This window comes from Suncus etruscus, chromosome 14 (genome assembly GCF_024139225.1).
Source record: "Suncus etruscus isolate mSunEtr1 chromosome 14, mSunEtr1.pri.cur, whole genome shotgun sequence".
NCBI classification, from domain to species: Eukaryota; Metazoa; Chordata; class Mammalia; order Eulipotyphla; family Soricidae; genus Suncus; species Suncus etruscus.
The window spans coordinates 80729608-80740624 of NC_064861.1; the positions used below are offsets into that span (position 1 = coordinate 80729608).

An 11017-nucleotide genomic window follows, 5' to 3' on the forward strand; every position below is an offset into this window, starting at 1 on the left:
AGAGGCCCTGGTACAGGGATTTCGTCATTGGTGGCCAAGCTCAGTGCCTGGTGTGCCCAGGGTCATGGGGGAACAGGATACCTTCTGGGGGCTCAGGCAGTAAGAAAGTAGAAAGGAAAAGGAGAAAAGTCAGGTGTGGGCAAGTAAAGGGACCAACTAAAGGACAGGACTGAGTGGTATCCACACCCCTGCCCCAGCCTTCCCGCCCTAGAAAAATGTCACCCAAAGAAGGTGACATTAAAGTTGCAGATGAAAGGTGGGTCCAGGTAGAGTGAGTGGGAGGAGGCAAGAAGCAACTTGGCTGTGGCGAACAGTGGGGACCCCCCCCCAGGAGAGCTAGAGTTGAGAAGGCACAGAGGAGGGGGCACCCCAGAGCACCTCCTGCTGGAGAGGGGCTCCCAAATCATCTGCCTAGTCCTCCTGAGTGCCCCCCACATCCCACACCTACGTGGGCGGTGGGTGTCCATTCCCCCCATCCCCAAACTCTGGCTTCCAGCTTCTAGGGTCGGAAGGCTAGGTCACTTTAGAGATCCCAGCCAAGTTCCCCCCAGGCTCCTTCCCAGGAGGGGTGACCTCCATTCATCATATCAAGTCCTAAATCCACCTCGAAATCCTCCAAGTCCTCTTGTGACTCTGTGTGTGTGTGTGTGTGTGTGTGTGTGTGTGTGTGTGTGTGTGTGTGTGTGTGTGTGTGTGTGTGTGACCTTCCTTCGACTCTCATGCTGGGGTAAGGGTGGGGTCCCCCCAAGCTCTGGTGGGGTCAGAGACACCCGGTGCCCCGGAGCCACCCCAAGCCGGGGTGGGGGAGCCCCACTGCGGCAAAGGCGGTGCGGTGCGGCCGCGCCCTCCCCACCGCGGTGATTCATCCCGCCCCCTCCGTGCCTCCTCCTCCTCCTCCTCCTCGCCGGGCCCCGCCGCCGCTGTCACCGTCGCCGCCGCTGCAGTGCGCAGGAAGGAGACCGTGGCCCGCACCCCAAGCCGAGCCCAAGCGAGCGGGCCGGGGGTGGGGGGATCGCGCTCCCGGAGTCCATGCGCCCGGAGGCGCGCTCCGGCGCAGCATCCCGAGCAGCGGCGGCGGCGGTGGGGATGCCCGGACGCGGGGCCCCGGGGCTGGGCCGCCCCCGGCGGTAACCGGAGCGGGGGGGCCGGGCCCCCCCTCCCCCCTGGCGGCCCCGGAGCCGCAGCTGCTGCTGCTGCGCCCGCGCGCTCCCGGGGACATTCTCTCCTCTCCGCCGCTCCGCCGCGCGCCCGGCTCTCCAAACCCGCAGGCGGCCCGCACGCAGCCATGGGCGCGCTGCTGGCCTGGGTGGTCGGCGCGGCACTGGGTGAGTGAGTGAGTGAGTGTGCGGCTGGGTGAGTGGATAGGGGGGTGACCGATCGCGATCGGAGGGGCGAGGGGTGCTGTCAAGGCCCCGGAGCACCCCCCAGGCCCGGCCCCGACTCGACCCGGCCCGGCCCGGCCCGGAGGAGTCAGCCCGCTTCTTCCCAAGTTGCGCGCACGGAACGGGGCGCGGGGCGCGGGTGGGCAGCGCAGCCCGGCTGGCTGGCTAGCTTGGCTGAGCTGGGCGGGTTGGCCGGGGGCGAGGACACACGGAGTCAGCTGCTCTCCCCCCTCCTCCTGAACCCCGCAGGCTGCAATGTGACACCCACAGCCGCCCAAGGGGGTGGTGGTGCTGGTGGTGGTGGGGAGGCGGTGCCCGGAGACTAGGGCATCGGAGACCGGAGAGCTGGGAGGGAGGAAGGGAGAGAGGAAAGGAGGGAGGGAGGGAGGGATGGAGACCGAAGGGATGGAAAGAGCGAGCCAGGACACGCCACACCGCTCCCGTGGGTTCAGCTAGGCCACCGGGGAGATAGATGGGAAGTCGGGGAATGAGGGGGTACCTAGGCGGAGAGCGGAATGGGGAGTTAAGACTCCTCCGAGCAGTGTAGAGAAGAGAGAAACTTGAGGGAGAAAGACCTGGTTTTTGGGGGAAAGCTCTGGGGAAGGGTGTTCGTGCGTGGGGAGAAGGAGCGGAGAAGGGACACCCCAGGAGAAATAAGGAAGAGGCGCAGTCAGAGGCTCTGGAGATAGTGGAGAAAGCCCAGAAGCCCCGGGGGATCCATAGAAGTGATCCAAAGCCAGAACTGGAGCAGGCAGAATGGAGCATTCGCTAGAAATCTGGGAAGGTTTTTTTTTTGGGGGGGGGGGGCGACAAAGTGGGGTGCCAGCAAAGGCTCAGCAGGAGTGGCATGGCGGTAGGAGAGTTGGGAGATGCAGGAGTAGGGCTGGAACCTGGTCAGATGGGCGACAGGAGGCCACCCTCCCTCTGAGGCCTTGCCTTCCTCACCTCTGTCCACGGGGTCTGGGAACAAACTCTTGTCCCCTCTAACTTCCCTGACCTTCCAGCCACATCAGGGCTGGACTAAGTGATCTCCCCCAGCCCAAGTTAACCAACTCCATTGATGGGGTTTCCATGGCCCCCCCAAGCTGCCAGCAATGAAGACTCTGGCTTCCTTGGGGTTTGCCAGAGTGAAACTGAGGCACAAGGCCATAATGTGCACAGGGCAGGCCAGGCCGTGTGTCTGCTGTGTGCTTTGGAGGCCAACATCATCCAGGGGACACAGAGGGCTCAGAGACTCTCCCAACAGTGGGGCCAGTGCCACCCAGCTTGATAGGTCGTTCTACCTGCCCTGAGCCCACCGTCCCCCTCAGTGTCAGCAGCCTGGGGAGGCTGTGTGGAGGTGGACTCGGAGACCGAGGCCGTGTACGGGATGACCTTCAAAATCCTCTGCATCTCCTGCAAACGGCGCAGCGAGACCACCGCCGAGACCTTCACGGAGTGGACCTTCCGTCAGAAGGGCACCGAGGAGTTCGTCAAGGTGAGAGGGCACGGCTGGGGTGTTCATGGGGTCTAGGTTTAGCTTCTGGCTCTGCCACTGGGCAGCAGGGCACCAGGTCACTGCGTCTCCAAGTCTGGTGGTCCCTCTCGGTAAAGATTGGAGAGTCAGGGGTCTCTCACTCATAGGCTTGTTTAAGTGGCAGCACTGGATGTGCTAGGATATTGCATGGAACAAGGGTCTGGCTCTGACACCTGAACCTTGGAATGCCATGGGGGGGGGTAACCTCTAGGAAAACTGGGGTCTCTATCTCAGGCATGCATCTGGGCTCAGAAGAATTGTAAGGAATGGAAAGGGGTGTGTGTGTGTGTGTGTGTGTGTGTGTGTGTGTCTGTCTGTCTGTGTCTGTGTGTTCAGAGGTCTAGGGGCAAGAGTTGGGGTGTGGATAATTCTGTGGATCCCATATATACCCCTCTCTTGTCCTCCCTGCCTTGAGGTCCAGTTTCCAGACCCCATGCCTGCACCCACCCGTGTCTCGGGGGATAGCAGGGAAGGGGTGTCAGGGAGAGAGGGGTGCAGGCAGTGAGCCCGGCTGGCCGCCCCCAGATCCTGCGTTATGAGAACGAGGTGCTGCAGCTGGAGGAGGACGAGCGCTTCGAGGGCCGCGTGGTGTGGAATGGCAGCCGGGGCACCAAGGACCTGCAGGACCTGTCCATCTTTATCACCAACGTCACCTACAATCACTCAGGCGACTACGAGTGCCATGTGTACCGCCTGCTCTTCTTCGAGAACTATGAGCACAATACCAGCGTCGTCAAGAAGATCCACCTGGAGGTGGTGGACAAAGGTGAGCGAGGTTGCCGCTGAGCCCCTGGTGGCCAGATGGAGGGACAGATGGCAGATGGAGGGCACAGGCTGGCTCCACTCCCCAGCAGCCGTCACCTGCGTCAGCAGAGGGCGCCCCACCTCTCCCCCAGCTCTGGTTCTGGCCTCATTTTCTCTAGTGAGTGCAAGTCCAGCTTTGCCACCGGACTAGGACCTGCCATCCTGGGGCCCAGAGCTGCCCACTCCCCACTGTGCTGTGCCACGGATTCCAGAGCCTTGCCACAGCAGTGGAGCCCCCCTGAGTTCTTATTTATTTATTTATTTATTTTGCTTTTTTGGGCCTTACCCTGTGACGCTCAGGGGTTACTCCTGGCTATGCACTCAGAAATTGCTCCTGTCTAGGGGGACCCTATGGAACGCCGGGAGGGGGAATCAAATCGTGGTCCATCCTACGTTAGCACCTGCAAGACAGATGCCTTACCACTTGTGCCACCGCTTCCCCCTCTCCCCCCCCCCCCCCCCCCCGAGTTCTTTCTTACATATTCTGGGGCAAGGCTGATGCTGCTGGCTGGGGCCACGCTGAGCAGCCAGAATCGAAAGCGCTTTTGATTCGTTTCATCCTTTGGCCTCAGTTCCTTTGGGCTCCTTTGTTGAATCGTCTGCTGATGGGTGTAAATTGGAATTTTCCAGAACCTTGCAGCCCGTGACCTTGGGCCAGCAGAGCTGTGGCAAGTAGCTCTGTGGGAAGCACAACACACAGTCACGCTGCCCACGCAGAAGGATTGAGGGGGCTCCTACATGTAACTGGGTCCTCACTGGTTCTTTCCGGCCACCCCTGAGCCAGGGGTTCATACCATTCCTGTGCAAGAGGGAAGGTCGTGGCTCAAAGAGAGCTGACTCTGTGACCTGTGCCACAGAGACGGGCCTGGGATTTGAACCCAGTCAAGGCCACAGGCCTGTGGCTTTGTTCTCACAGGATTCCTCCAGCTCCACTGCCAGCCAGCCCCGGACTTGTTTATCTTTAGAATTTGTGCCTTTGCTGTCAAGGTGACGCCAGTGCAAAGCACAACTGGGTCTCTTTGATGTTGTCACCAGGCTGGTGGGATATTACCCTGGGCTGGAGAGGATGTCACAGGGGTCACTGATATTGGAGTCCCTTTTTTTTTTTTGGCTTTTGGGTCACACCCAGCAATGCTCAGGGGTTACTCCTGGCACTACACTCAGAAATTGCTTCTGGCAGACTTGGGGGACCATATGGGATGCCAGGATTTGAACCACAGTTCTTCTGTATGCAAGGCAAACACCCTACCTCCATGCTATCTCTCTGGCCCCAAGATATTGGGGTCCTTATCTGTCCTCTCACAGAGAAATTCTGGCTCTTTCCCTCTGGTCATTGGTCAGCTGGAACTCAGTGAGCCTGGGATCTTACAGTTGTTTTTGGTATCTGAGCCACTGCTGGATGGGCAGAAGGAGGTCACTTCCACTCTGCTGTCTTGGGTCATTCTTCACCAATGGGGCGTTGGGGGACCATGAGGTGCCAGGGATTGAACCCAGATTTCCCTCAAAACTTTGAGCTTGGACCTCAGCACCCAGTCTCTCTCTGTCTCTCTCTCTCTGTCTCTCTCTTTGGTTTTTGGGCCACTCCCGGTGACGCTCAGGGGTTCCTCCTGGCTCTGTGCTCAGAAATCGCTCCTGGCTTGGGTGACCATATGGGACGCTGGAGGATCGAACCGCAGTCCTTCTTAGGCTAGCATGGGCAAGGCAGACACCCTACTGATTGCATCACTGCTCTGCATAACATCTTAGTCAAGGTTTTCTTTATTTTTTCCTTTCTTTTTTTTTTTTTTTGGTTTTTGGGCCACACCGTTTGACGCTCAGGGGTTACTCCTGGCTATGTGCTCAGAAATCACCCCTGGCTTGGGGGACCATATGGGACGCCAGAGGATTGAACCTCGGTCCGTCCTATGCTAGCGCTTGCAAGGCAGACACCTTACCTCTAGCGCCACCTTCCCAGCCCCTCATCTTAGCCAAGGTTTTCAGCAGAATCCACAGTACTTTGCAAATTTCTTTTTTTTTTTTTTTTTTTTTTTGGTTTTTGGGCCACACCCGTTGACGCTCAGGGGTTACTCCTGGCTATGCGCTCAGAAGTTGCTCCTGGCTTGGGGGACCATATGGGACACCGGGGGATCGAACCGTGGTCCGTCCAGGCTAGCGCAGGCAAGGCAGGCACCTTACCTCTAGCGCCACCGCCCGGCCCCACTTTGCAAATTTCTAACTCAGTCTGCCTCTCTCTTGCTTTCTGGTTGTGGCTGGGCCTGGCGATCTTCTTCATCCTTTCTTCTGGAGGTGCCTTGATTGGCATTACTGTTTATGATAGGGTCTCCTGCATGCTTGCACCGTTCAACAACAGCCCCCCCCCCCCCCATCAGTCTCTCCGGGGCCCCAATCCCTCCGCTTGGTTTTGGCTTTTTCTCATTATCCACCATCCTACCAAGTATTTGAAAATGTGATCTCTCCTTAGCATTATTTTCTATCTTATTCCTTAGACTGTAGTCAGCAACAGCCGTGAGGCTCGAGTAGGCTTTTTCTTTTCTCTTAGTGTGGGGACATACCTGGTGGCTCTGGGGAGCCTTGTAATGCTGGGGATCAAACCCAGGACCTTGCACATGCAAGGCACATACTCTACCACTTGAGTCATATCCCCAGCCCCCATACTGGAGTATTTTTATCATGGCTCTTCAGCCCACAGCCCACAGCACTTCTTTCATTCTTCATGACATCACCAGCTTGTTGGTATTGCCACTCTTGCCAAATTATTTTTGTATTATCCTTCCCTCTCCAACAGCACCCATCAGCCAATATCGCCTCCTGGTAATGAACCCTAATGGACAAGCTGAGTCATTTTCAAAGGAGGAGTTGTGGGGGCTGGTTCTGGAATGATTTGGATGGATTGGGGTATGGAGATCATGGAAAGCCTGGGAGCCCCCAGGGGCTGTTTCTATTGGATGTGCCTAGTCTGAGGGGAGGGTGACTTGAAGGGAGTGGGGCTTGGGCAGAGTCACAAATAGGGACTTCCAGACTGGGGACTGCTCAAGTGAGCAGGATGGTGAAGCTCTTAGAAGATTGGGGGCAGGCTGGAGGGATAGCACAGCGGATAGGGCATTTGCCTTGCGTGTGACTGACCCGGGTTCGATCCCTGGTAACCCATATGGTCCCCTGAGCCTGCCAAGAATGATTTTTGAGTGCAGAACTAGGAGTAAACCCTGAGTGCCACCAGGTGTGGCCCAATAAACAAACAAACAAAAAAAAAAATGGGGGCATTTAAAAAGAACTCAGGGTCTGCCCAGTGAGGACATGTCTTCTTTTGTTTTAATTTTGCTTTTATCACCTTGAACCTTGGTATGACCCCACTGCCTCCCTTCTTCTCTGAGAAGTGGGGCTTGCAGGATCTCTCCAAGAGGGTGTCTTCTGGGGAGGCTTCCTGTGGCTGTGGAAGTTTCCGGAGCAGCTACAGTGGCTCCACTTGGGACCAAGGGATCCTGGCTCTGAATCCAATCCTGGCAGTGCCTTTCTGAGCTAGCTCCTTCTCTCTTGCTCCTTCCCTCTTGCTCCTTCCCTGGGCCTCCAGGAAATGGCTCTAGATCTATGCTCCTTTTGTTTTTCTTATGTTTTTCCTTTGAGGCCATACCAGACGGTGCTCAGGGCTCACTTCCTCCACTGCTCAGGGAATCATGTGGTGTTGGGGTTTGAACCTAGGTCGGCCACGTGCAAGGTAAATGCCCTACCCACTGTACTATCTTGGTGGTCCCAAGGTCCATTGGTTTTAATGTGATTGGGAGAAGGGCAATTCCAGGAACCTAAAAGTGCTTGGAGACTTAGTTCCAGGATCAATGGGATGGAATCAGATTTCAATGGCATGAGCTTAACCACCTCCCCCACCCCCAGTCCTACTCAGCATCTCATGCTCCCTGACCTCAGCAGGCCAGGAAGGCCTTCACCCTCTTCCTCCTCCTTCACCTTCTCCTCCCCCTTCTTCTCCTCCTTTGGGGTTGCTGTGAGCATGAGGCCATCTGCTTGCAAGATTTCAGGCCATGAGCTGCTGCTGTTGCATATCTGAGGTTCTGGGAGAGACGAATGAGTGATGTGTGAGATGTGTGAGGTATTTGTATTGGCCGCGCCTGGTCTAGGAAGGTTGTAGCAGGGCAGCTGGAACTGAGTTCCTGAGTACTGCATGGTGCCAGGTCTGCTCCTTTCCGTCCCCCCATCCCTGAGGGGACTGTGCCCTCACCCCATTTACAGAGACAGAACTATTTGGATTAAGGTTGTAATAATCCTTTATTGGATTAAGGCTTTAAAATAAGACTTTCATCAATTTATTTTGCCTAAAGCCCCTTTCCGGAAAAAGAATCACTGTATTCCCCTGGAAATACACATTCTTTTTTTTTTTTTTTTTTTTTGATTGTTTGTTTGTTTTTCTTTGGGGTTTATGGTTTTGGCCACATCCAGCTTGGGGGTGCTTGGGGGCTGCTCCATGTCCCCTGGCCATTACTCAGTTTTTTAAATTTATTTCTTTACTCTGGGCTTTGGTTGGAAATCTGCCTTCTTTAAGCAAAGAGAACTTGAAGCTCTCGTGCCTTCCTCCAAGGGCGGGGCCACTGAGCTCTGAGGCAGAACTGGAACTTGAATCCTGGCAGTGTTGGTTGCAGAGCTCTTGCTCGTAGCTCCTGTGCTCAGCTCTCTCAGGATCTACCACATGCGCCTACCGGCGCCATCTTGTTGGCTGCACTGCTGCCTCAGGACTTTGTGTCTTGTGCAGTTGTCACCATTTCTCGGGGCCATATTGGCTATGTTGTATTTTCTCTCCTCTTCTTTCTGGTTTGGGGGCCTCACCCAGCAGTACTCAGGACTCACTCCTAACTCTGTGCTAAGGGGATCACTCCTGGCTCAAGGGAGTGTCGGGGATCGAACACAGGTTGGCTACGTGCAGGACAAGAGACTTCCATGCTGTATCATCTCTCTGGGCCCCAGTCCTTAGGTTTTACAAACGTGGAAACTGAGGCCCTCGGAGGCTGATTCACTTGCCAAGAGCAGGCAGTGGTGCAAGGCAGAGCTGGGCTATAAGTGGGAATGTTCCAGACTAGAGGCCTAGCTCTCAGGCAGCAGCAGCCCCAAGAGGGAGAAAGATGTACCCCCTAGTTACCCATAGATGGGAGCTGGCGGGGGGACCTAAAATGCTTCGATGCAGAATCACAGGACTTGAGCCAGAGTGATAGCACACTAGCTTTGCATGCAGCCAACCCAGGTTCAATTCCCAGCACTCCATATGGCCCCCTGAGCATGGCTGGGTGTGGCCCCAAAACAATAAAAGGATATGGGGGAGAAAAAAGGAGTGAGGTGGGTGCTTGACTGGGTCCCACCCAGCACCACCTCCTGATCATTGCAGGTGTAGCCCTGGGTTTCATTGTCAGGGTGACCTTGATGGTCCCTGGCACCATAGGGGCCCAATAGCACCTCATCTTTGGGCCCTGGCACTGACCTGCTGGCCAGGTGGCCGAGCATTGCCGAGAGTGAGCGCTCTGTGCCCTACCACTGCAGGGGAGCCAGTTCCCCTTGCCAAGGGAAAAAGAAACAGTCCCAGGGCTGGCCACGTTTTGGGAAGAAGTGGGGTCATTCCTCTCAGGCCCTGTGAGGGCGAGCCTTCACCTGGGGTCATACAGTACTGTCCCCATGTGGCCCTTACAGCCAACAGAGACATGGCGTCCATTGTGTCTGAGATCATGATGTACGTGCTCATCGTCGTATTGACCATATGGCTGGTGGCGGAGATGGTTTACTGCTACAAGAAAATTGCCGCTGCCACCGAGGCTGCCGCGCAGGAGAATGCGTGAGTGGGCTGGGCCCAGCCAGGGAACCAGAGCTGAGGGCGGCAGGGCCACCCCAGGGGCCCCCATTGGTCCTGGTTCCCCATCTGTCCAGTCCCCCTCCCCAGGCTGTCCTGGTCCCTCTATCTATCTAGGTCCCCTCATCTGTCCTGGTCCTCCATCTATCCTGGTCTCCTTATCTGTCCTGGTCACCCCCTGTCTGTCATGGTCCTCTGTCCAGGTTCCCCCATTTGTCCAGGTCCCCTCATCTGTCCTGGTCTCCTCATCTATCCAGGACTCCCATCTGTCCAAGTCCCCCATGTGTCCTGGTCTCTCTTCTGTCCTGGTTCCCTCATCTATCTCTGTCTTGGTCCCCTCATCTGTCCTAGTCTCCCTGTCTGTCCTAATCCTCCCATCTATCCTGGTCCCCCCAAATGACTTAGTCCTAGTCACCCTGTCCTGGTTCTCATTCTCCCCAAAGGAAGCTTTTGCTCTCTGGTCCCAGCACCCTCCTCTCGGACTTCCTAATCCCATCTCACTGCACCCAGAATTCAGGCTCAGCACCTCCTTCGCCCAGAGGTGCAAGCATTCAGGCCCCGATATCTGACACCCCCAATCCCTTCCTCACCCCATCTGCCGAGCCTGAGCAGCTACCGCTTCCCCCACAGCTCCGAGTACCTGGCCATCACCTCGGAAAGCAAAGAGAACTGTACGGGCATCCAGGTGGCCGAATAGCTGGTGAGCAGGGCCCTGAGTTGAGGGTGGGGGTTCAGTGTGGGGGGGCCGGTGGTTCCATCCCTCAACCTCTATAACCCCACAAACCCATCTCTCCTGCATTTAGGCCCTGTGTTCCGCCTCTAGGAAGAGCCAGCCCTAAATGGGGGAGCATCTGGGCACAGCCTGCCCCCAGTGGGGGGCTCGGCTACTCCTGGGCCCCCACAAGCCTCAGAGACCTGCCAATGGAGCCGCCAGGGTGGGGGGCAGGGGGGCTTGGCTCACACCCCCGATCCGGCCTCCTTCCTTCGGCCTGTTGCCCACCACCGCCATGCATGATGGGTAAAGCAATACTTCCGCTGCCCCCACCCCTGCTTCTGCTGCCTGTCTGGGGAGGGGGCGGGGATGTGGGGGCAGCGGCTCCGCACCCCTCCTTCTTGCTGATTTGCACATATTGGCTGCTTCAGATGCACATTTGGGGGGCCCAGCCCCTCTTTCCCCTTCAGCAGAGGGGCTGGATGGGCCCCAGAACAGTTAGGGGCAGGGAGTCCTGGGACCCACTCCACCCTCCCAGCAGCATTTCCCCTCCTGCTTCCTCTGGCTGGACCTGGGGTCCCCGACCCTGTGATGTACTTTCGCCCCAGCCCACCCCCCTCTCACCAGCCTCTGTGGCCCCTCAGAAAGGGCCTGTTCAGCCTCGTCTCTCTTGACACACGTAGTTTTGTTCATGAAATAAAGATTCTCTGACTTGATTCCCAGTCTCTCTCTCTCTCTCTCTCTCTCTCTCTCTCTCTCTCTCT

The 11017-nt window shown here is 56.9% G+C and overlaps 1 protein-coding gene across 1 annotated transcript; it reads left to right on the forward strand.

Moving 5' to 3' along the window:
* Positions 1 to 948: 948 nt before the first annotated feature.
* Positions 949 to 10969, forward strand: SCN1B (sodium voltage-gated channel beta subunit 1). The gene is made up of 6 exons (XM_049786668.1): positions 949 to 1325; positions 2693 to 2859; positions 3424 to 3664; positions 9385 to 9526; positions 10172 to 10241; positions 10345 to 10969. The coding sequence occupies exons 1-5, from the start codon at positions 1286 to 1288 to the stop codon at positions 10236 to 10238; spliced, it is 657 nt and encodes a 218-aa protein (XP_049642625.1). The 5' UTR covers positions 949 to 1285; the 3' UTR covers positions 10239 to 10241; positions 10345 to 10969.
* Positions 10970 to 11017: the final 48 nt, after the last annotated feature.

Coding starts and splice junctions, on each gene's coding strand:
- SCN1B (XM_049786668.1), top strand. CDS start 1,286: ATGGGCGCGCTGCTGGCCTGGGTGGTCGGCGCGGCACTGG. Junction 1,326..2,692: donor GGTGGTCGGCGCGGCACTGG/GTGAGTGAGTGA, acceptor CGTCCCCCTCAG/TGTCAGCAGCCTGGGGAGGC. Junction 9,527..10,171: donor GCTGCCGCGCAGGAGAATGC/GTGAGTGGGCTG, acceptor CTTCCCCCACAG/CTCCGAGTACCTGGCCATCA.